This window comes from Rhipicephalus microplus, chromosome 2, assembly GCF_043290135.1.
Source record: "Rhipicephalus microplus isolate Deutch F79 chromosome 2, USDA_Rmic, whole genome shotgun sequence".
Taxonomy (NCBI): domain Eukaryota; kingdom Metazoa; phylum Arthropoda; class Arachnida; order Ixodida; family Ixodidae; genus Rhipicephalus; species Rhipicephalus microplus.
Window position 1 is genome coordinate 211910834 of NC_134701.1, and position 24668 is coordinate 211935501.

The 24668-nt window shown below is 46.8% G+C and overlaps 1 protein-coding gene across 1 annotated transcript; it reads left to right on the forward strand.

Annotated features, from left to right (window-relative positions):
* The first annotated feature begins 1821 nt into the window (after positions 1 to 1821).
* On the forward strand, positions 1822 to 24322 carry LOC119170428 (uncharacterized). Its single transcript, XM_037421588.2, has 2 exons — positions 1822 to 1908; positions 22665 to 24322. Exons 1-2 carry the CDS (start codon positions 1900 to 1902, stop codon positions 24222 to 24224), a joined length of 1569 nt encoding a protein of 522 aa, XP_037277485.2. The 5' UTR covers positions 1822 to 1899; the 3' UTR covers positions 24225 to 24322.
* The last annotated feature ends 346 nt before the right edge of the window (positions 24323 to 24668 follow it).

Below are 24668 nucleotides of genomic sequence, written 5' to 3' on the forward strand. Positions count from 1 at the left end.
AGCCGCCTCCGGCCATCCGTCACGCTTCTGCCGGCAGATATCGCATGCCCGTACGGTGGTGATTGCTTGTGCAATCGGGGTTGCGCAACAAACAAACGCGTTGATGTCTTTTTGTGGATTTGCGTGTATACGAGCCAAAATGACGTGGTGTACGCTGGCATCCTTCTTCCGCTATTCTTGATCGATAGCAAAGGAGGAGATTTGCGCTCGAACTGACTTATAACGCAGCGCCTCGATGACGCGTCAGCAGGTGACCCAGATGCAGTGAGTGTTTGTGGATGCGAGAGAAAAACAGCAATCTAGGAATCACGTAGTTGCTAGCCTTAAGCAATACTTAGCCGGCAGATTCCTCATACGTTTCGAAAGAGTGATGTCTCCCTTTAAGGCACGCATTGTGGAATCCCTGAAATAGAGAGGCAGCAAAAACTATGGGACAATTTATGTAGGAGAAAAAATTAATAGAAACAAAAGGATTTTATTAGCTTCGATTATTCAATAACCATGATTGCTCTATGTGAAATACATATAGGCGATCGAAGATTGACAAAGACTTGAAATATCTTTAACATGCAGTGATTCATGTCAACATAACACGTTTCATTCAATCTGACGCGTGAAGACAAACTCTGAAAACCTTCTAAGCAACCAAATGATACTTCGCGAGAGTAATACCAATTGTTTGTGCCATTGAATCATCTACACTCGTTCATTGCATCTCGTTGGATGAGCCCGGTAATCCTGAGCAAGGCGACGTTGTGATCCTACGACTCAGTTAAGTCTATGTGATCGTTATTGTTACCTATAATTGCTGGTTTACCATACGCAACCGACCCTCGGTTCAGCGATCAGGATGCAGTAGCACTTCACGCCATACCTTTTCTCGATTAAAAACTGTTTTTCGTCCTGTGATCGATGTATCGCGCGTTCCTTTTAATATTGTCCTTGTTGCCATAATTACACAGTTCGCAACAAAGTGCTTGAGCAAAGGCACGAAACATTCTTTGAGAAGAATGCTCCATTGTCTCTTAATTTTAAAACAGCCATTCCTCTTCAAAGGACCGCATGTTCGGAACGTGTTTGAATAACCTCATCGGTAAAATTACCTGCCATAAAAGGCGTAGGACAAAACCTAGTTCCCAAAAACAGAATATTCTCCATAAGCCGGCTCTTTCACTGCACCTCTGCTTTCAAGAAAAATAAAACCCGTCAAGCGGGCGCATTCTTTCGCGCAAGCGCTCGTCCAAGTATAGGCGTGCACACGCCATCGTCTGCATCGCTTCCTTCCGAAGCTGTCGATTTTCGATAGATCCCGTGAGCCTGCATTCACGGCAGAGAATGGAGCCAGCGCTGGTCGTGCGTGGTGCTAGCCCCAGTTACCCCTTTCCTCCTCAAGCACGCATCATAAACGAGCTTCGGCAACGTCGTCGTCGGCAGCGGTAGCACGCGGCCGGAGCGACCGGGCGATAATTGGCGGACGCCGCGGGAAGCGGAAGATGGTGCTCTCGAAGAAGCACCGGCTGCTTTGGTGCGGGAGGAAGAAGAATATGCAGAGAGGGCGCTGAACAAACGCGCCGACGACGCTATGCGGGCGCGCGGAGCGCTATGAGCATTCACTCTCTCCTCGGCCGACCTCAATCCGGCGGCCGGAGGTCATCGTTCTGCGCGACCCTTCGGTTCAAGAGCAAACCCCTGGCCGCTGCCATGTAAGGGGGGGGTGAGAGGAAGGGGGAGGCGATGTCGGAGAAGGGGGGTGAGACGTCCGTTCGACAACGACGCCGGGGGCTCCGCCTCCAGCGAGCAGCTTACCATAAGAAGCTGGACGCACAGCGGACCACCGGCACAAGACCTCCCCCCTTCCAGTACACAGGACACCAAAGACGTGCACTCCTGCGGACCGTCATGGCTCAGGTGAGTCAGACCTGGAGGACAGCGGTGCTCCGCAATGCCAAAGGAAGACCGTCGTACCATGAGGATTACACGCGGCCGACTGCGCTTGCCAGTAGATGTGTCGCGTGCCATGCGTGCTTCTCTCGGTGGTGGGGGACGAGTGACGAGGAAAAGGCGCCCGATTCTATACGTAGTGGCAGCTACCGTACGGGTTGACCTTTGACCCTTCTCACCTTCACTGGTTCGACGGTGCTGCGAATGAACCTGAGAGCTCGCTCCTGACTGACTCTTTCGGGCAGCCGATCGATCCCTTCGACAGGCGTGATGGATTAAGAATGCGTGCCCGAAGTCGCGAAGAAAATTCAGGGCTTATCAAGGAGACCGCCACTGCCCGTGGAGCTGATGTTGGCCACGAAGCGAAAGTTGGCTACCGAACGTGTCCCTCATTTGAGCCGATGATTGGGATCCCGTAGAGGTCCAGCCTCGCTTCTCCCCACAACCGACCAAACAGATATTACTGTTTAGTAAACAGTTCTCCCGCAGACTTCCTCATTGGTATGGGTAGGAATTCCTGTAAGGGTTGAAGGTCACAGAGGAAGTACGTGAGAATTAATGCTAGCTAAGCGTCAATGAGCTTCTGCATTCAAAGTAACGTTAGTGATTGCATGGTATTATAAGGTCATGACACGTTATCTGCTACTCGAATGACTGTTTAGCGAATTAAGATCCAGAAACGAAAGTTGCACCTTTCCTACAATAAGCTTTCACATGTCCAAAATTTCCTAAATATATCGATCAGCCTGACGGAATGATATATGAGACAATGCTTGAGGCTCTGAAAAACAAGACAAATCCCAAAGATAGAATACTAAATTTTTAAGAGAATACGATAGAATGGACATCAAGTTCAAGTATCGTTTCCTGCTTTTCTTCAGCTTTACGTTCGTAGTTCTCAATGCCACCTGATGTTGTATTTACAAAATATTTTGATAATTACAATCGGTACAACAGCACCGGCTGCGTTCACATTTAAGGCGGTATTTTGTGCACATTCAATCAGTTTTACTAGAAAAGTATCTATATTTCCGATTGTTGTGGACATGGAACATCACCATTATTCAGGAATATCCTAGTTGGGACTTCATTCAGAAAGTTTATTTAGCAAGCTCTGCCAGCCATTTTATGTCGGTCTCGCCTTACCTCCTAAAGTAAATCTAAAAGATACCGAAGTTTGCGAAATGGTTAAGATGTGGGGTCAACGACGGTGTTATGCTATAGTCGAAGTTTAGACAAGGAAACATGTCTTGGCCAAGCCCTGACGCAGGCAAGTCGTTTTGTCGAGCATTTGGCCAGAGCGCTATTTCATACATCTGTTGATCACTACGGATCAGTGATGGTCATTGCAGAGCCTGTTGATCTCTGGTGATCAGTAGATACTTAATACTTTCAACTGCGCACACTAGAGCTTAGTTTTTCAGCATACACGAACTTGTTGTGTAACAAGCGAGAAACAGCCTTCCGCTGTTTTAAGGAAGGAAGTGACGCAAAGGCATCTTTGTTTGGCAGGGAGTTCGGAATCGCACGGCTCCGATAAGCGATACAAGTGATTCGTGGGAGCTTGTCGGTCGTGCCGGCGTGCCCGAAGGAGCATCCAATTAAGACGCAATACAATATCCTCGTAACGACCCTCCTGGCATATGGGGCCGGCGGGCAGACGAGTTGTTGAGCTGCTTGTCTCGCGTGTGGCTGAGGCTTCTGCTGGAGGGCTATCTCGCGCCGTTTGACGTGACGAGGAAGTCGATAGTCGTTCGTGTATATATACTATGCAGGTAGCCCCGTACACATCCACACCGATTGCTCCGAATGAAATAGCTCAGCTATAAATGGCCTCTGCATTCCGCTTCGTGGTTCACCGGGTGCGATTTCACTGGCAGCCAACAGCTGGCTGGAGTTGACCTTCTGCCCCCTTCTGTATATACTTTCTATACTTTCACAGGGCGTTCGCACGGCCCGACGCGATAGGGCTTCTACTTCGGTTTCGGTCTTGGTGACGCAAATGTACGAAGCAATGTGATCGAACAACGTACGACATCATTATATATATATATATATATATATATATATATATATATATATATATATATATATATATATATATATATATATATATATATATATATATATATATATATATATATATATTCCACCTATATATAGGTGGAAAAATTTCGAGGGTGGCGGGAGCACGGACACGATGTGCCAACCCCAGGACGTTACGGACTATCGCCCCATAGCTCAAGTACCTTACAGTAACGTTTATACGATCACATCACTCTAACGAGACGTGAAGGCTACTCATAAGCGGAGACTAATCATGCGTATTGAATTCCGCAATATACATAGCCTCGCCTTACGACTCCCGTATATCTCGCTTTTGCAAGAAATGTTGTGAGCCGCGAATCACGCAAATGAAGCGTGTCTATCGCATGACATACAGGGTTTATGCACATCGAACATCTTCAATGACTGTTTGTCTCCAAGTTTACTCTTTAATCATGTCAGAGCACTTTAACGCGACGTTTCAATTTCTACTTGGTGAGCAAAACATCAAAATGTGTACCTCCTCGTTTTCTTTATTTCCTTTATTTGAAACACAAAAGAAGCATTCTCTGATGATGTAAACGTTTGCCTGTTTGCTCTCAGCGACTTCTTGTCCGCAATTGAACCTCTGGACAAATCGACATGCTATATTTCTCTCAGAATCTTCCTTTTGCCCCGTGAGGAATTCCAGGCACTCCAATTTCGTTCCTTCACCCATGCGAGATAACCCTCTTATTTCAGGCTCGCATAGAGAGCATGACTACTTCTCGTGTTCCACAGCCGTTTTGTTTGTTAATCTGGTTTAAGACGAAATTCTTCGCCAGAGTTCTCAGATTCGAAGTCGTTTTCTGCTGGAACGAGACAGCTTGATTTGTCACCGACTCCAGTATAGAAGTGTATTCCACGCAACTGCTTGCTTTGCAAATCGCCGTCGTATTGCACGTGCTTTGCCATTTGGTTGATAGTTTTCAGGGATGTGAGTTGCGACGTGTGCTGATTGGACGAGACAGCGAAAGATAACGCGACGAAGGGAAAGGTGCATCTCAAACTGCGGTGACACTCACGTCGAAGTTTAGTCCAGTTCTTTGGCAGGGTGTGTCAGCAGGGCTAGTTACTGTGGCGTGAACACGTGCCGCTGTATTCTTGATCGCTAGGAATGAGCAACGTGTTTGGGCACATGGGAATGTGAAAGAACTTCAGCTACAGCCGGTGACGGGAGCTGTACGAGTCTTATGTGTATGCGAGAACGACGACGATTTTCTGTGGTCGGAATGCAGCGATACGAACACGTTCGTTCAGTTACAACACTCAGTTTTAGGTACTCGATTGCACATGATTAGATATTCAAAAAAAAAAAAAACGTCTGCGCTATTCTCATCAGAAGGCGGTTGTCCAGTCGGCCTATAATGCTGCTGAGAGGGCAGCTCTTTCGGAGTAAAAGCGTGCAAACGTGCAGGGAAGGTGCGTGGTTGTTTCGCTGCACCCGCATTGTTCCAACAGTGGGCTACCAGCCATTCTTATAGTAAATGAATAAGCCTTCGAAAATGCCACTGCAAGGCATATATGCGGACCAGCAGGACAGAGTCAAGTTGTGATATAGGTAGGACGGTATACTTATTTTGATATCAGGGTCCAGTTTATGCTGGCATGGATTTGTGAACATGGCTGAATTCTGAAACTCTCAGGCACCGGACTACAAACGGACTTCAGCGCGAGCCTCCACGAGGATGCTGCCGCAGTTTCTTAGGGAAACCAGACTGATTGACACGTTCTGACGGTTGATTATTATGTTGGTTTGTTGCTATTGGACAGTGCTATTGTGATGGTTTCATAATATCGTTACGGACTCTCTTTTTCTCATTTAGTCTTCCTCACCCCCTAAGTACTTCCCCTTCCTAAGCAACGGAGGTTTTCTCAGGTTAACATCCCTATTTAATTTAACCATTTGCCTCGATTACTGGTCCCCAGGTCACTGGATCGAGTCTCTGACGCGGCGGCGGCATTTTCGATTGGGACGAAAACGCTCGTGGCCCGAGTACTTAGATTTAGGTGCACGTGTAAGAACACCAGGTGTTCAAAATTTCCGGAGCCCTCCACGACAGCGTCCTTCATAATCATAGCGTGGTTTTCGGACGTTCAAGCCCGTCAATTAATACTGATTCCTTTACCCCTCTCACTCAGCGTTAACGTATACAAGTTTCAGAAGGATCAGAATCTTGAAATCAACCCACCTTCGTAATGATCAACACTGAGTAAATAGGCGGTGCAGAGTCTCAGAACTAAAAAGTGGGGACAAAATGCAACCATGCTGCACGCTCCCGCATAGCGAACCACGCAGAACGGATTGCGAAAATAGCGTTTCCAGACAAGTGACCGAACATTTAATAGAGAGTTTTGGTACTGCGGAATGGTGCTACGTACGCATCACGCAAGTGCCTTGCGTTACGTGGCGTCGTTCGCCACTAATCGGCTTTTAGTACGCCGTAGTACCCACGTACGTAACGAGCGTGAAGCGTGTTGCGCCATCTGGTAGATCAAAATAGAAGCACGTGTTGTTGACAGCCAATGTGAGCCAATCCAAGTGTTATAGCCAGATTACGGCCATATTTTAAGCCACAGAGCCGGTCTATGCTTGCCTTCGATGCCGCCATTTTGCAAAACGAAGTCACGCGCTTTCGCGAACTTGTTCGAGAGCGGCGCGATCACCTCATACGTACGCACGCACGCATCTCATGCGTGCGTACGTAGCGACTGCGTACGTAACGCGATACGTGCGCGTTGCGGTCTGCGCATGCGCACTACGCAGAACGTGGCGTCCTTACGTACGCAACGCCGCCACGTACGCAGCGTACGCAGTACTAAAACTCTCTAATTTCACAGGCAGTGGGCCGCATCGAAACAGTACTGCATATAATACGTTCAGCATGTCGATAACGCACAAAGCGGGGCAATGTATTCGACTGGCGAAAACGGCGGCATTCTTTGCGAAGAGGAAGAAACAAGGCTGGGAAGCTTGGTTGCCTCTCTTGAACGGCGAAACCTTGTATTCGAAGATGTGAAACCTACTTAATATGGTTGCTGTTGCCTTGATGACGAACGAACCATTGAACTATTACCGGGGCCTTTACAGCTGTATATAGGCCAAAGGGAACACATGGGTTGTCGTCAAGAAAGTTGAATTCGACAGCCACCAGTTTACAGCACCTAGCTACAAGAAAAAATAGTTCGGGTTTCTCGGCAAGAAAGCTCTTTAGTTGATGGAAAGTCAGGAGAACGAATCCAGAACAAACTCATTTCTGTGGCAGTCACTGATTTGCAAGACCGGGGTTAAACAGGAGAATATTCTAAGCCCTGCGTGTATGCGTGAGCCTTGAGCCGACCAGCAGCCTGGATTAAATGTTTTGTGGAAAAGAGAAAGTGGATTCGTTCCTTCAGATTAAAAAAAATTATTCAGTATCCATTGTATTCGAGGCGGGGCTTAATATAGATCACGTTATTGGCTTTAGGTTGGCATCAACGTCAGGTGTATGTCAAGTCGGTACCACTGACAAAGAGCAAATGGATTTTTTTTTTAATGAAGGCATCTCTGCATTGTTTAAAGGCAGTGATGTAAAAAATGGCACTTTTTTCGCAGCCAATAAAGAGCTACCTATGGCTCCGCGCCACCCGTAAGGGACTAAGGAGAATCAGATAACGTGAATGGAAAGAAGTCATGGCGCGAAAACGAAAAATTTTGATTAGGATCAGATTGAGTGGGTTGTTAATTAGCCACAGGCGACCCTACGGACTTCAGCAGCTGAGGGGGGGGGGGGGGGGCAAGGGTATGCTCTCCCTTTTCTTTCGGTGTCAATGCGAAAGCGGTTAACGTTACGACACCCTTCTTGCTCATATATAGCGCACACATCCTGAAATTTCGGTCTTGCTGCTAATGTTTTTAAATGAATGAACAAGAGAACTAAACAGTCAAGAACTCTGAAAACCATCTGTTACATAACATAAATAATTGTGTTAAGTGCTGATGAAGAGGCGATGAAATATCCAGATCAGAAGGCCTTATTTGATTTATACGCACACTGTAAACAAAAGCTGGGAGGAACGACAGTGCATAGCCTAATCAATTGATCTTCGGTGACTCCAAGGTTTCCTTCTTGGGGCAGTAATTGGTAAATTGGACAAGTCGCATTTTTGAACTATTTATGCGTAATCGTAATAGGTTTTACTTCAATACCGTGCACAACTCTGATTCTGACCGACCGCAAAAACAGCAGAAGAATGTCCATTTGGTGTGGTACGCCTGACTATAAGGGCATAAGATCGACGAACGCACACACGCGGAAAAGACAAAAATGTGCCACGTACGGAGTCGTAGGCCCAACTCCTCACCGATCAGTACGGGGATGCACTTCGGAGAATGCGAAACGAAAAGGAATGCTGGCGTACTGTGAGGCCCCATAAGGAAATCAGTTTCTTACCGCTGCAGCGCCGTCCTGCCTGACTATTCAGGGCTCCGCTTCGGGCTGTGCACGCAGAAATACACAACGTGTATCGCACCCGATCGTTTGTACGGCTGTGGTTGGCGGTAACTACCAATGACCTTGGAAGACAACCTCGCAGTTTCTTAGGCCTGCATGCACGTGATGACCAAGACGGCGTTCCATTTCCTTATGGTCAGAACGCTTCTTATGCGAGGGTATTCGGATCAGTGGCATGCTTTATCATGTGCGCCTGCGCACTAGCTTTCTTCGTTCTATTTTCCTTTTCCTCCGTCTTTATCGCTCTGTGACCACTATCTTGCCCCCTCTCTCTGTTGGTTCAACGTAATGATCGCTGCCAGTTTTATTATTTTTTTATTCGACATAACCAACCTCATTTGAGAACGTTGACCGCGTAGTAGGTACTGCTGTTTTGAGGACTTATCTATGAAACCTGTTCATACCTTGATCGGCAAACATTACTGTTACATACGCAGATTGTTATCACTGACACTTGGTGACCATAAGAATTATTTGCAAGAAAGTAACACCATCGGTTTAATTTATTGCGCCCATATGAACAAGACGGTTGACAAACAGATCAGCAAATAACAAGAAAAATACTCAAAGGGCTGACTGAGAAAGAAAGCAAAACAGGCGTGATGAGAATTATGTAAAAACGCACACATCTGCTTTCGTGGCTATCGCCACGATGAGGTTATCTGTCCATGTTGAACAATACCTCACTCGTGGCATTTACAACTGCATGAAGTGCCAGAAAGAGAAGGTCATATAAGAAATCCAGATACGGCACGTGTTCATAGCAGTACACAGTGCAGAAATAACAGATGTCGCCCAGAGTTTTTATTCATTGCTTTTTACCATGAAAGCGGCGCTCTATGATTGATTGATTGATAAGTGGGGTTTAACGTCCCAAAACCACTATATGATTATGAGAGACGCCGTAGTGGAGGGCTCCGGAAATTTAGACCACCTGGTGTTCTTTAACGTGCACCCAAATCTGAGTACACGGGCCTACAACATTTCGCTCTATGATACAATAAAGAGCACTGCACTAATTACCTATTGGTAATTAGTGCAGTCTTCCTGAATGTTGTCATTCGGGCTCTCAAGCTCGACAGCTAAGAACGACCCCTTCTTAAGTAGGCAGATGGTTAAACGGCGGGTACATATACCTGAAAACGCAACTTGTTTCCCCATCTTTCTTGTAGCGCAGTTCGGAGGGGGTCCTTGTAGTGTTTGCCAACAGACTAGCTTCTGTTTTCTGTCAATAGAAGAAAATAGAGTGACTATTCACAACAGTACACTTTGGCAAGAAGTTTCATTACTCTAGCGTCATTACAGAGGTGAAGGTTGAGGAGGAACGGAAAAGGCAATGGCACGAGCGTGGTTCACCTTCGAGTCCAGTGGCAAAACTAGTGATCACACAGTGATGCTGATCCACTATACTTAATTCCTACTCTCTGCTGTTGCAACCTGTTAGGTATTTTGTTTTGTTTGGTTTCATTATCATATACATCGATTTTATCGATTCTTTGTTTCTTTTCTTGCTTCGTTTTTCAGTTTTCTAACATCATGTATTCCATCACGCCCAGTCTCCAAGCATAAACGAGCCTCGCCCAGCTCTATACTTACGTGGAACGAAGCAGGTTTCATGATCTCTTACCCTAACTTAAGGACTGCATAATCGCAGGCCGATTTCTCTCCCTTACTTCCAGCAAGGCGCACGCCCACTTAAACAGGAAGAGCAGCCGACTAATGTGGGTCCGCGCACTCCGCTTGTTAATAACAGCGAAAGGAACAAGCTGGCTCGACGACGCGCGGGTCGAGCATGACAGAGCGTTGCATATAGATGCGCGGATATGGGGCGGTTGTCTCAGCCCGAAAAACAATAAGGGTAACTACGAAGCAGCGCTATGTAGAAAGGAGCGTATGCAGATGGGCCCGGGAAACTGAGGGGCTACCCATCAGAAGTAGGCGCTCGCTTGATCTGCTTTAGAAAGGTCCATAAATGCCGAGGATATGAGGTGGTCAGCCTTTTCGGACACAAAGGTTGGCCCGCTTATTTTGGGAGCGAACACGGCCAGAGAGTGGCTCGTCGTTCCGAGAAGTGGCGCGGTGAAAGGTGCCCTTGTGTTCGGTGGGCCGTACCTTCTTCTTTTCGAGTGTGTGACGTGAAGGAAGATGGCACTGTTCGGCTATAATCCGGCGTATTTCGATTGCTCGATTTGTCGATTCTCGCTGATCTTGGAGCGGGGCCGTTCTCTATACGGACGGGCCGTAGACTTCCCGATGGGGCATGCCGGAAGCGAAGCAGTAGAGAAGATGAGAGAACGTTCAGCTCCAATATATCGACAGGCGTTTATAAGAACATGTGAAATGGTGGTGCAGAAGTGTTTTGCTGACCGTGTAACGATCCGTTTTAGGCAACCTGACATTGGGTTGCGTTTACGGTTAACGGAAATGTGAAAGCACAGAAAATTGTCAGAGTTGGAAGGAGTTCATTGTGGAAATTTTTCGGCGTGCGCAAAACCATCAACAGGGGAACAAGACAAAACAAGGGCTGATTCAAAACTTAATTTTTTTGTTGAAACGGAAGTACAGATACATTTGTATTGACCCAGACTAATTGAACAATGTATATGCGTACTACGTTTTCACCTATAAAGTGAGTTGCCAGTCAAAGCGCGTTTATCTTCTGCCCTTGCGTACGTAACTTTGTTGCGAGCGCGTTTAAAACATTCCATGATGTCTAGGAATACGGTATGTTAACGTAGCGGTTATTGCAGAACGCAAGAAGAGAGCACAATTCCTTTTAAAAAATGAAACAGACGACTTACTGCTGTCTATAGATTTTCAGATTTCCACATTTCCATGCAGTCGGTGGACATGTGTTTTTTTCTTCCACCTTATATCACCTAGCTGTTGCAAATTTTGTTTCTGTTCTTAAATGCTGCATGTCATTGCTTCATGTCGAAATGCGAACGTAGGTATATGGACACGACGCAACAATTGTAGCTTCTAACCCTCCTCCTCCTTTCGTTCAACCCTTTGCAGCATTGTGAGGATGGTGCGTTAAGCGTATGTTGCAACGTGGCGAAAGTTTGGGGCACCCTTTTTTGAGCCAGCACTGCATAGCGGCCTCGGGCAACCAGCTTTGAGCGCGGTAGCTACTTGCGAGGCCCGCCGCTCACCTGTATACATATATGTCGGAGGTGACCGATGGGATGGCCGAACGACGAGCGAGGTGGAGCGTGCGACAAAGAGCGGTGAAAGGAAAAGCATGGACGCGGTAGGAAGGAACTCGGTGTGACACAAGAGCGGGGGCTGACGACGTCTCGTAAGCTAACGAGGCGCACTGACAAAGCGCGCGCCGCGGCGGAATCTCATAGCAACGACGGGGGAGGCAGACGCTGACACAACGTCCGATTCACGGGAGACAGTTCGTTTGATCTGATATACGAAGTTCCACATAGAAGCACACCGGCGAAGACAGCAGACATATGTTACTCGACCGGCATTGAAGCGCCCTGTCAGTGTTCGGCAAGGCGATCTTTCTGTGGATCAACAGAGCGGAACGATGGACCAAAGAGCATGTACGGAAGGAACGGAACGAAAAAAATGGGTGAGGGGGGGGGCAGCATAACAGTATAGAGGTGGTTGCACACGTAGATTACGGTAACACTAAACGGGTGTTCAAAGTTAAGCTTATTTATTATTTTGTTAATTCAGCACTAGCAAAACATCAAAACCCCCTTTGCAGATATATATAACTTATCTACCCTGGGAAACACAAAGTCAGACAATAGTTAAGGCTGTCAGTGGCTCAACTAAGATCTAATAATTATCTTTTCAGAAACTGCAGCAAGCACTCATATTTGTATTAAAAAGTTGAATGCAGGCGCGCATGTACACTGCTGCAGCTACACTTTGAAAAATCATTCTAGATTGTCTGTGCTCCGAGATATCTAGCGGCAAGGTTTAGTTGCGCTTTGCGTGATTATGCATGTAAGTCGGTGAAGATCGGCACAATGTTTCTCCCCGATGTGACGAACAGTAATAGCTTGCTATCACCGGCTGGTAGTAGAAGGGCAACCGTTACTCTCTTTGCCAATGCCTTCGACCCGTTGCCAGATTAAAGGATGCACGCAACTACCACGGCCCATCGTGGAGGAGCTTTGCGCCAGTGCTGACTGTCTTGCATGCGTGAACGTGCAAAGTACAATTAAAATTGACCACGGGATTTCTCGGAGCACAGACCTGCTAGTATAATACTTCCAAGTGTAACTGCAATGTACACGCGCACCTGCCTTCAAATTTTAAATACGAATATGTGCGCTTGCTGCAGTCACTGAAAAGTTAGTAATTAAATTTTAATTAATTGAGCCACTGACAGCCAGAATTATTGTCTCACTTTTTGTCCCTATCGATGCATGAGCTGTCTCCAAAGGTGGCTTTCATGCTCTTCCCAGTGCTAAATTTTAAGAAAACCATAAAGCTTAACTTTGAGCACCTGGTATATCAAGTAAAGAACAAACAGGTCGCTAGAGAACGGAAGTATAAATAGAGCGCGTACCAGGCCGTTTCCGCACATAGCAAAAAAAAAAAAAACAATGTACGCAAGGTGCAACAAAAAGCGGCGAGCAGAGCACCTGCCTGATATAAGGCGAGGATGCTTCCCAAACAATTTACTTAGGAGGAGGATAGCTATGCAACATCCAATGCATATGCTCTTTTTCTGGAGGTGTAGTTTACATTTAAAATCGATGTACGTTGATTTTAGATAGTGAAACGTTCCAAGAATTTACTGACAGAAATATCGGAAACGTTTTTAACTCTACACGTACCATCCATTATATATAGATAGATATGTGGGGTTTAACGTCCCAAAACCACCATATGATTATGAGAGACGCCGTAGTGGAGGGCTCCGGAAATTTCGACCACCTGGGGTGCTTTAACGTGCACCCAAATCTGAGCACACGGGCCTACAACACTTCCGCCTCCATCGGAAATGCAGCCACCGCAGCCGGGATTCAAACCCGCGACCTGCGGGTCAGCAGCCGAGTACCATAGCCACTATATAGACCACCGCGGAGGGGCCCATCCATTATACAGCCAAAAAACCAATGCCCAGGGGAAGTTAGAAGGGTTTGAACAGAGACCCCCTCCCCTTTCTAAAATGCTAAAGTTTACATATGTACATACATAAACACAAGCGTATGCAAATACAAGCACGAGCATAAAGTGATTGAATAACTTTTCCCCTCCCCCCAAGTAATTTCTGCTTGAGTTCCTATCTGCAGAGCATGCTGTGACAAAAAACGTGCGTGGTTGTGTGCGAAGGCAGCATTACGTGGACAGCGATTAGAGAGTTTGAACACAAGTTATCTTTGCTTCGAAGTATGTGTCTCAGTGCTAAGGCTGTCATGCGACAAAATCATTCCGAGCACCAGGCATTTTCATCGATATTCCTCCCCCGCGTTTTCTAAACTAAGGGCTCATGTTCTTTACTTTCAACAAAGACAAATGTTTCAGTTTGAAGAATACAGTTAAAAGTAGATTTAGCGGAGTGACAGCGTTGCTCGAATTATTTCGTTATATCGAGAAATTTGTAAAATCAAGAAATATTTTCTTGGGGGGGGGGGGGGGGTCGGTTTCTTTGTGGGTGATGCCCACTATGCTCTGAGCACGTCCTGTAGGACTGAAATAAAGTTTTTTTATTCCATTCCAGAGTCTAAAACTGTAGTTTATAGACAACCGAAAGCAACCGCGGCATTTCACTTGCACCTAGGCCGGACCTGCAAGTGTGTGCGTTTGGGCAGGCCGACCATGGAGCCTCCCTTGTGACGGTGATACAGGAGAGGTAGAAGGCCATCCGAGAAGTTGTGGGAAGGTGTCGGTATGCTAAAATAGAGAAAATAATTGCAGTGATTACATGAGCAGGCAAAAAAAGAAAGTGGCGAGGAGTCAACAAGTGCCATCTGTTGGATAAATCATTAAATAAAGACAGCAACCATCATGACATTAGGGGAGCACATATATGGATAAGAAATCATCAACCACCCCCGCGTCATTGAGTACGTAAAAGTGTTATCGACTGTTAAGACAGTTGTTTCATGCATGAACGATGCTCGCAGCTCAGTCGAAAATAAATCATGGTCATCACTATATAGGGCGGTGACATCGTTTGTGGCGAGCGTGTGACAGCACTCGCCCAAATAAAAATCCGTCTGCGTCAAAATTAGAAAGAAATCACAAAATTCGGCTCACTTATTTAAAAAAAGAACGTCATTCAATTAGATTTATTATCGTGATAGCTTCGTTACCTCGGGTTTAAAATTTATGGATATCTTCCGGAAAACTGAAATCTCTTAGTTCAAAAAGAAATCCTTAAAATATGGTTTCGTGTGACCGAGTTTTGAGTATGTGTTGCTGAAGTTAACCGCAATGACAATTTTATTTGTACTAAAAAATCATTTTTTTTGCTCTTGAATTATCTTGCGGATAATTGCGACCTCAGTTCAAGTGTTGCACAAGCTGCCTGTTCAATTTTAAATGCATGCGGTTATTTATGGACAGACAAGGGCTATATACTGACCTATCCTAAATGTATCGGTAAGGGGTAATGACACATACCACCGTCAAGATCAAGGCTATTGCAAGGCACACAGCAAGCGATGTAAGTAAAGTATTCCTTTCGGTTATACAGTCATCAAAAATACTTCATAAAATCGGCAATAGGTTATTTGTACAGGCCATTAGAACATACTGAAAACATGCTCTGCAATCTCAGCTTAAACTGCAACAGCTCCCTCCTCGGAGCTCACCTTGACATGTTCGACAACGTTTATGCAAGTACTGACCACGTGTGTGTCGAATTACAGTGATAAGTGCGTTAACGGTAAGTCGCCAAGAGCCCGCGGCTTGACATTGCGGGCCTATCACTGTTTGTGAACAACTCCGTGCGGGCATTTCTTACGGTCAGAACGGTCCTGTAAACATTTGTGGAAGCGTGTAATCTGCAAATCAATCACCCGCTCAGATGTAGTAAACGTGCCGGGATAACTATATACGTTCTTTCCTGATTACACTGCTGCGCTAAGTGGGCATCCTCGATGCAGCATTCCTGCGAAGCAAAGCCCAAACCACAGCACCCAAATCGTTTCCCCATAATTTGCGTGTCATCACTGAATGGCTTGATAAGTGGCCCTGCCGCCTTCGCCTATGTTACGATGGTGCCACCATCTACCGTAAGAGTACAGTAAGTGGTAAGTCACGGACCACTGCAATTCGTATGCATAAGTAGCTCATACATTTTTTTTTTCACGAGGACTCTGTCGACGTCGGCGTTCTCACGAATGCCGCAGACGGCAATGTGTGCACTTGCGTGCCACCGCAACCATTTTCGTCGCAGTCCCCCACTCCCCGCTTGGTAAGCAGGGGAAAGCGGTGGGCGTACTAATGCGTTGCAGGAAAGGTGAGTGCCGAAAGAAGTACGCAAGTGTGTGAGTGAAAGCATCTGCCGTACACTACCCGAACCTGAAAGAGAAGCGGAGTTAAAAAGAGAGCAACGGTCTATTGAGATGCAGAGAACGAAACTACATCCGGGCAAACGCCAACAATATGTGATAACCCAGAGGATACACAACGCCGAGAGCTGCAAAGCCCGAGTCGGGAAGAAAAAAGGGGCGGTATGTAGAAGTAAGAGTGCAATCGCGAAAGTATAGTGCGAACACGAGCACAGCACGCGAGGCGTCACAAGGTGCTGGGGTATATCTCGGCAGTTAGAACAATCAAGCGAAGGACATAATGAGAAAATGAGGCGTAAATCAGGGCAGTAATGTGTGCTGCTAGGACAGAGTCGTTCATATAGTGTATCTCGAAGAGCCGAGCAACGAACGAAGTAACGAGGAGGCGGTGAAGTGAGGAGGACCATAAAGGACAAAACACTCTCGTGCCTTTCGCGTAGGTGAGAACACGAAAGTGGGAACACACCGGCGATGGCATCACGCTCTACTCGGCGTTTCGGAAGCGAGAGAGTGAGTGGCGAATCGCGTGCACCGTCCGTCCGGCCAGGAGGAAAAACCCGCTCCGCTTTCTTCCATGTAACGCTGCGCCAGCACGAACCATAGCAGCCGCCGCCGCCGACGAAACACGACGAGGTGATGGTTCTTTCGCGCGCTGGCCGGAGTACAAGCTCTCGGTGGTCCTCTACAGTCAGGGTCGCCTGCAAAGGTCGCCAGCGCGGCGCGGCGCCCGCACTAGGGCGAATCGCGCCCGCGCATACGCGCATGTATGAACGGCACGGCTATTTCGAGGCGTATAGGGGGAGGGGGGTGAGAGGGAGTACTCCGTCCGAGCCATTGTCTGCGGCGGCGACGTCTTTTGCGCCCCGTCGTCGTCTCGACAAGCGGTCTGTGCGTGCTTCAGTGTGTAATGCGGCGAATGTGCGTGCGCACGGATGTGTGAAGGGGTATACACGTCGGTGCGTATAAAGGCGGGGGACGACGCATAAAGGCGTCGCTGAGAAGAGTACACGGTGCCGCGCACGGCCATCGGCAGTCTCGCTTTCGCGAGGTCATTCTACGTTCTTCACTTTATCATTTCCTCTTTTACTTTTCTCTACTCTGCTCACTCGGAGCCGAAAAGACGACGAAGAAGAGTTTGCTCACCGCTTCCTTCGCGACGGTGACGGGGAAGTAACGCCGTGTATATGTAAACGCTGCGGAGACGCTCTTCCCGTCGCTCCAGCGTTTTCACGGCTTCTTTTTGTTTTTTTTTTTTTTCGGTGAAAGCGGACGCCTTCTTTCACAGCGAGGGGGAGCCCCAGTGACCGCGGCGTGCTTTATTAGAGATGCTCGCGATGCGCGAGCAAGTTCCTCGGGTGAGCTGGCGGTCTATTTGGAGGTCCGCTGAGAGACGGACTGGACGTAAGGAGGAAGGAGAACAGTGTGGTTCGCTTTGGTAGGAGGAAAGGCTTTCTCCAGCTGGTAGAAAGAGTTTGCAGTGTAATGCGTTTTAGCGTGATGTTATCAGACTATATACACCGAGATAACAAGAAAAGGCGCTTCATAAGATGCGGTTCACTATATGCCGCACGCTTGCACGCAGATTCATTGTTCTGGTTTGTACAGCCAGTACGAATCAAATATGCCACCCTTCGCGCTGCGTGCCGCTGCGAGGAAATGCTACAGCACATCCTGTACGACTGTCGGGGATAAAATGTCTAGAGGCACGTCCCTGCCTTCCGCTCTAGCACACCTTGACCATAGACCGATGTCTGTTGAAGCCCTTCTTATGCATGTCTTCGACAGAAGACATCGCAACTGAAGGTGACGAAGTAGTTTTTTTTTTAACGGACGTGGACAAGTAGCTGTAAAAGTGATATCGCATACCACGCAAACGTGACGGACTATATACGACTTACTCTGTGTGCCGTATCACGTGCTATCTTTCTCTCTCCACGTTTATATCTCTACCATGCCGTTACAATGTGCAGGGTAGCAAACTAGCATTGTGCTGAGCTGCTTAACCTCCCAGCCTTTCCTTCTCTACTATTTCTTCCTTCTTCAATGTCGAAAGCCCAGGAATACTGATATGAATAATCATCGCAAGAAAATTACGCTGAAGTGCTGGCTGAGTCTTCGGTAGTCCACCCACCATTTGATCACTGTGCGGCACGGTGGTGAACCACAGGGAGCGCGGCTGCTACGGCGGAATGGCTGGACAAGGCTCGAGAACAAGGAGCAAGCTGGTGAAAATTGAAATTAGGAAAGGTAAACCTTACCTCCGTGGTAGAGCCGAATTATACGCATTCATACAGTGCTCTGCATGCGTGCAAATATACCTATCGCAGTGATCGTGCTCTTGCCCAAATCTAGTCGTTGGAGTGAGGGGCTTGCAGTGATTTCCGGGGCATCAAGGCTTCCTTAGTGATGCCGACATTGCACAGCGTGTTCTTCCGTGAACAACGTTGCTAGCAGTGGCACGCGGCGTCTGCGAACCCGCTACATGTGTGGCCTTCTTTATACTATTTTGAAAAGTCGCATTACACTTGCATCGCAAAGTATGTTGCGTGTTTGTCACTGTGAGCATTATTCGTTTATATATATATATATATATATATATATATATATATATATATATATATATATATATATATATATATATATATATATATATATATATATATATATATATATATATATATATATATATATATATATATATATATATATATATATATATATATATATATATCATCACCCCGTGGATTAGCAATCCTGGCAATAAAGCATGCTAACATCAATAAAGAATTGTTATCTATCAACGTGAAACGAAGATATTCCGCTGTCTGATAGATTAGCTGAACTGGTAAAGCGCATTACGGTAAAGAAGAAACGACCAGGAAGACCGACACAAGAATACAGAGCATTAACTTCCAACTAAGCTTTATTCGCAAGTCGCATCAATTATGTATACTTGCGCAAGCATAGAATTAGCTCTCAAACATATTGCCAAGAGTACACACCACTATCACAACGTCACATACGAAAGATTCATGGATGGTTTGCCTGATTAAGTAAGAAAGTTTTGTTTTCAGATGAAGCCAATGAAGGTGCGCTGATACATGTGATGCCAGATCTTTCTATACAATGAGCTTCAATTATCTCTCGAGTGATCTGTGACAGGTGCTTTTTTTTTGTACCCCTTCACATAGGTCAAAAAAAGGGGAACATCCGCAATCAAGACAGAGAATTCCGATGTGTCCCTTGATTGTTTTTATTTCACTTTCATGAATCTTTCGTATGTGACGTTGCGATAGTGGTGTGTAAGCTTGGCCATAGGCTCGGGTGTTCAGTGCATGCCTGCGCAAGTGTACATGTTTGATGCAAATTGCGAATAAAGTTTAGTTGAAAGTTAGCACTCTGCCCCCTTGCGTCAGTCTCCTCAGTCATTTCTTCTTTACTGTAATGCGCTATGCCAGCTTAAGCACGACGAACCAACTCGCCAAATCTTCAACACTTGTGTCTACTAAAAAAATGTGAAAGAGAGGCGTTTTAGCATTCTTAATGTGAGATGCTTGACCATCTCTAACATATGCTTCTTATTAATACTATCATTAATCTAAGCTTACAAATATGCTTGTATACAGGTCAACAAACTGCTTTTGTCAGAGTGCTTGATGTGTTGCATCTGCATGCTAGTGCATTGATGAGCGAGTGAAGAAGGTAAACATCAGGCTATGTAACCACCGCTTCAACAACAGGACTTGTCCTCAACACAAACTCTCTAAAATAGTACAGCTGCTCTTCAAAGTCCGGCAAAGACAAGTCTGCGTGTCGAAGCACTGGATCTATACAGTCTGAGGCTTCGCCAGTACACTCACCATGTTATCACTCTGCTGCTTATGTGGCTTAATTACTTTTCGATTAATTTGGCTTTTTCTATTTTGTAAAAACGGCAAGAGAGTGAGAGGGGACATTCTAGTGAAATAATGTAATTTTGGTGGTGCATGCAGAAGCGCTGGCATGGTACCGTGTATTGGCGGGGAATGAGGTTATTATGTTCCAGAATTAACGGAAAAATAACAAACAATATAAACACACTTGAAATTCGCAGTTATTAACAACTCGAACGTCAGGCAAGTTTAGGCTTTTCTTTAAAAAGCAGCCCATCATTAAAGTTTTCCAATAACGTCATTATTTAAAGGGTTATTGATGAGTGATTCTAAAGCCCGTCGAAGCCAGTTGCCATTGTGAAGGGCTGTGGGCTAAACATAATATGCTGCGTAACGCCAACAGATTGTCGCAAATTGTGATATAGTTGGTCGAAAATTTACTTTAACCTTCATAACTGCGTACGTTTTGCAATTTTCGACCCCTTCGGTGTACCTGCGGCTTTGATAAAACAAAACAGGTCCACGGTGAGCGAGAACGGAAGTACGCGAAGGAACGTTCACCGCTTGGCAGGAACGAGGTGCTCGAAGACGCGCGTGAAGGAAGAGACGTAGGAAGCGCGTCGTCTTTATTTAGAATGAAAAGGCATCCCCCGGTCACCGGAGCGGCTGGCCTAGGAAGAGAGAATACGTGCGGAGAGCGGGACCCCATTGCAGTTGAGAGGTCCCCGCTATGGAACGCGGTTTTAGAGAAGGTATATAGCGGGCGAGCAAACTTGCGTTCCGATCGAAAATAACCCGAGATATTTGCGATTCAAGGACCATCCGGCTAGAAGACTGAGCACGGTCACACTTTTCCTTTTAGGGCGAGTCACTGCGCGCAAGTTCGACCGCAGGAATATTCCTTCAATGTCCATAATGAGAACACAGCGGTCATCGTTACATGCTTAGTGTCCTTCCTCATTCTCTGGAAAACGATGAAGTGAAAGCAGGTGTGTTGAATAACCTCCAAGTCAGTGGAGCGACGCAGAGGGCATTCTTTTAGTGGTTAAATCATTCTGTTTTAGGGCTCGACATCACCATGTTCGATTACCGTGTACAATTGTTCACAATCGAAGCCGATATCACTATCGGTTGCGATAATCAGAACACTTCCGCGTTTCGCACTGTGACTGCCGGTTGTCGCTACGTTTCCCGCCGTAATGCCACTCTGTATTAAGCTTTCCTGCAGCTAAACACTGTGTTTACGTTTAGAATCAAGGACTCCACTTGAAGCTATAGAATTTTGCAACTGCACGAAAATGAGATAACTAAAAAAAAACATGGCAGTTACGCCCAAAGCATGCAGCATTCACAGTGACATAGAACAAGGTTCAACCTTGCACTTGAGTTCCTTTGACGCCATTCCTATGAATTTGCGACTTGTTAGCGGGATGTAGCAGGCTAAACTGCTGTTTGTGAAAACAGTGACAACGTCGCTCTCAATGCCAGTGATTTTAAGCGCCTCCTATGTCACCGAAAAGTTTGCAACTAGATGGTTACCAAAATCAGGTTGACGGAAAAGTTTTGACCGATGTGAGTACTCAGTGAAATTTTAGATACAGCTACCCTGACGTTTCTTGTTCGTTGGATCCCGTTCTGCGCTTGTATACCGCACCTAAATGGTACGGTGCTTACAGTTTGAGTACATACCATCGTCACAGGAGCGTCGGATGTCATAATGTGGGTATGTCTCCACATGCGTAAACAATTTATAAATTATGCATCTGAGCAGCCAAGACACCCAAAAATTGCGAGCGCCAAAAAATTGCCATGAGTGTTCCGCACTGCTAGGATTACTTCTTCGTACACAATGCATCATAACTAGCGCGATCGCTTGCTTGGGGCTAAAATATGCTCGGCAAATGTCTTCCTGTGCTTTGTCTACAAAAAAATCGATTCTGTACACTTTGCTTACGAAACCCATCGCTACAAACGTGACCCATTTATTTTACAGCGCTTGTCAATACGGTGAGATATGCTTAACTTATGCCAAAACACCACACTTCCATGATGCAACTACTACGACACGGAAAACGACTGAATGCATTTCTCCTCGCTACCTATGGGCGAGAATTTTGATTGCTTGTAGGAGGCATTTACATTTCGATCTGAATGGCGAGTCCTATGTAACGAACGACCATGTTAGCGGCACCTGTCCTAGCCGCATGCTTGCAGCCTTGTTCGCTGGTCATCAGCTGTGCCATGACCAAACACACAGCTCCTGTGCCGAAAGCGCCCAATGTTGATAACTGGGGTGAAGATTTGTATATGCTCCCAATGCGTGTACGTTAGTGAAAGACTCTGTGTGTCCTATAGCCTGTTTTGTGGTGGTGTAGCATTGCCATAACCATGTGCCATAGGAATTTCCCTTGTTAAGCAATGTAAAGGGCTTAGCTATTTCATCAGTGAGAAGCTAAAGTGCCATACGTAAGTACTGAAGAGAATGTGTAAAAGCTCTATACTGATCTGTTCTTACATTCTGATGCCACAATGTTGCTACACATGTTACCAAACGACAACGAAGAATGGCAGCCCGTCTTCTTTGCTGCTCTTTTGATTGAATCACTGCGCTTATAGTGTTTAATATTAAAACAAACTAATTTTTAAAACTATTATCTAGAAATATTGTTTATTATTTTTACGTAAGCGCGCAAATTGAATAATTAATATTTCTGTGACAAAATAGTCATCCTGGGAGAATATACAAAGTGCTTGATGCAGGCTGTGTTCGTCCTATGCAGTTCGCAACGACGATTCTGGCAGTGCTTCTTGGATCCCTGGTCCAGAGCAGCCACCAAGGGTTCCTGAGCGGAGGCATCGACCGAGGCAACAACAACGGCAATCAGATTGGAGGACAAGGACCACCTCCGCAAAGTCTGATGGAGGCCCTGCAAGAAAGTGGAGGGTTCCGGGTGTCCGGTCCTTATCAGGTTTCGGCAGCACCATTCCCAATGACTTCCGGTGCTTTTCCGGGACCTGCACCTTTCCAAGGCAGCCAGGGAGGATTTCAAGGAAACAGGAACCAAGAAGGAAACAACGGAAAGTTCGGAGACTCTGGGGGTGGTTTTCATGGCAATGGAAACTTCCCCAGGAATGGTGACAACTTCCAGGGTCCCCGGGGCTTCCAGGGGCTAGGAAGCTTCCACAGCTCAGGAAACTTCCAGGGTGCCGGAAACTTCCAGGGTCCTGGAAACTTCCAGGGTTCCGGAAACTTTCAAGGCTCTGGAAACTTTCCTGTCACAGGAAATATTCAGGGTCCCGGAAACTACCAAAGGCCAACCGGATTCCAGGGCCACTCTAACTTCAATGGACCCACCAACTTCCAAGGGCACTCTAACTACCAGGGACAGTCTAACTTCCAGGGACAAGGCAACTACCAAGCCCAAGGGGGGATTGGCGGCCTCCAGGGAAACATTGGTGGTACTCAGCGAGGCTTTCAGGGTGGCGCAGGTGGTCCCTTGAACATCCGCAACCAGTTCGGACCTTCTCCACCTCCGCGCGCTCCAGAGGCGCCGCACGTGTCGATACAGCCGGCCAGTGTGAAAGTTGTGTACGTGCCTGTGGTCTCTACGAGTATCAAGGCTTCTAGTCTCAGCAAGCTGACGGGCGAGCATGCTTCAGGGAAGGACGGCACCAGTTCTTACTTCACGGGCAGTGGCGCACAGACCGGACTGTCGCAGCAAGAAGTGACGAAGCCATCTTCGTACGGCACCGGGTCATACGGAGTTAAACCTACGGGAACGAGCAAGCACCACGGTCACACCAACGGAGGCCACGCAACAATACCCATAATAATCATTCAGAAGGAGCACCACCATAGCGCGAAGAGCTTGCAGCCTGTTTCCTTCCCGACGCAGGCATCGCAACAGACACAGAACCAGCAGGGCAGCGGCTTGACGTCAAGCGGCGACTCTTCGAAGCCTGGCTACGGTATTAACAATAGGGCGCCCACAGATACTCAATTTCAGACGCGAGGTCACCAAGAACACCATCAACGCCAGCAAGCTCACCACCGCCAGGAGCACCAAGGCCATCACCAGCAGCAGCATCAGCAGCTAGTGGCTCAGCAGCAACAGCAACAGGTGGCGCAACGCCCAGTCGACAACGGTCACCACGACTCGACAACTCGCAACGGGCATGGAGGAACGGGAGCTGTGATCCCAGTCATCATTATTCAGAAGACGCTACAGAATGCAGGTCGGCCACAGCACTCGCATCATCAACATCAGTCCAGTGGCTACAGCGTGCCCGCAGCGCCACCACCGGTGCGCGGACCCACGGCTTGGAGTCCGTGGAGGTAGGAGACGCCCTCCTCAAGCTGTGCCCGTTTTAAACATACTCATCCACCCTTCCCCACCGTAATGACCACGAATGCGAAACATTAAAGGACATTAACGCGCTTCGCGCTTTTCCCTCTGTTTCTACGAACGTACACCAAAGAGATACGGTGCAACAGTTAGACTGGTAGGTTACTGTGCAAAAAACTGGAAAATGGTCGACGAACAACGAAGAAAATTCTGGCATCGTATCAGCGGGGAAGAAAAAGATAAAAACAAGACATTTTAAGGGAAAGGGGTAAAAAGAGGGATTCGGGAGCATGTTGGGTGGGTTCCAAAGTTCAGGTCCCCATTGCATATGGCTTCCACCGAAACCACGCTGATACGATGCCATTGAAACTGCTCATGCGTCTTCGCTGCCCATAAAATAGCGGGGAAATATTTAGTTTACGTTGAATATCGTTTACA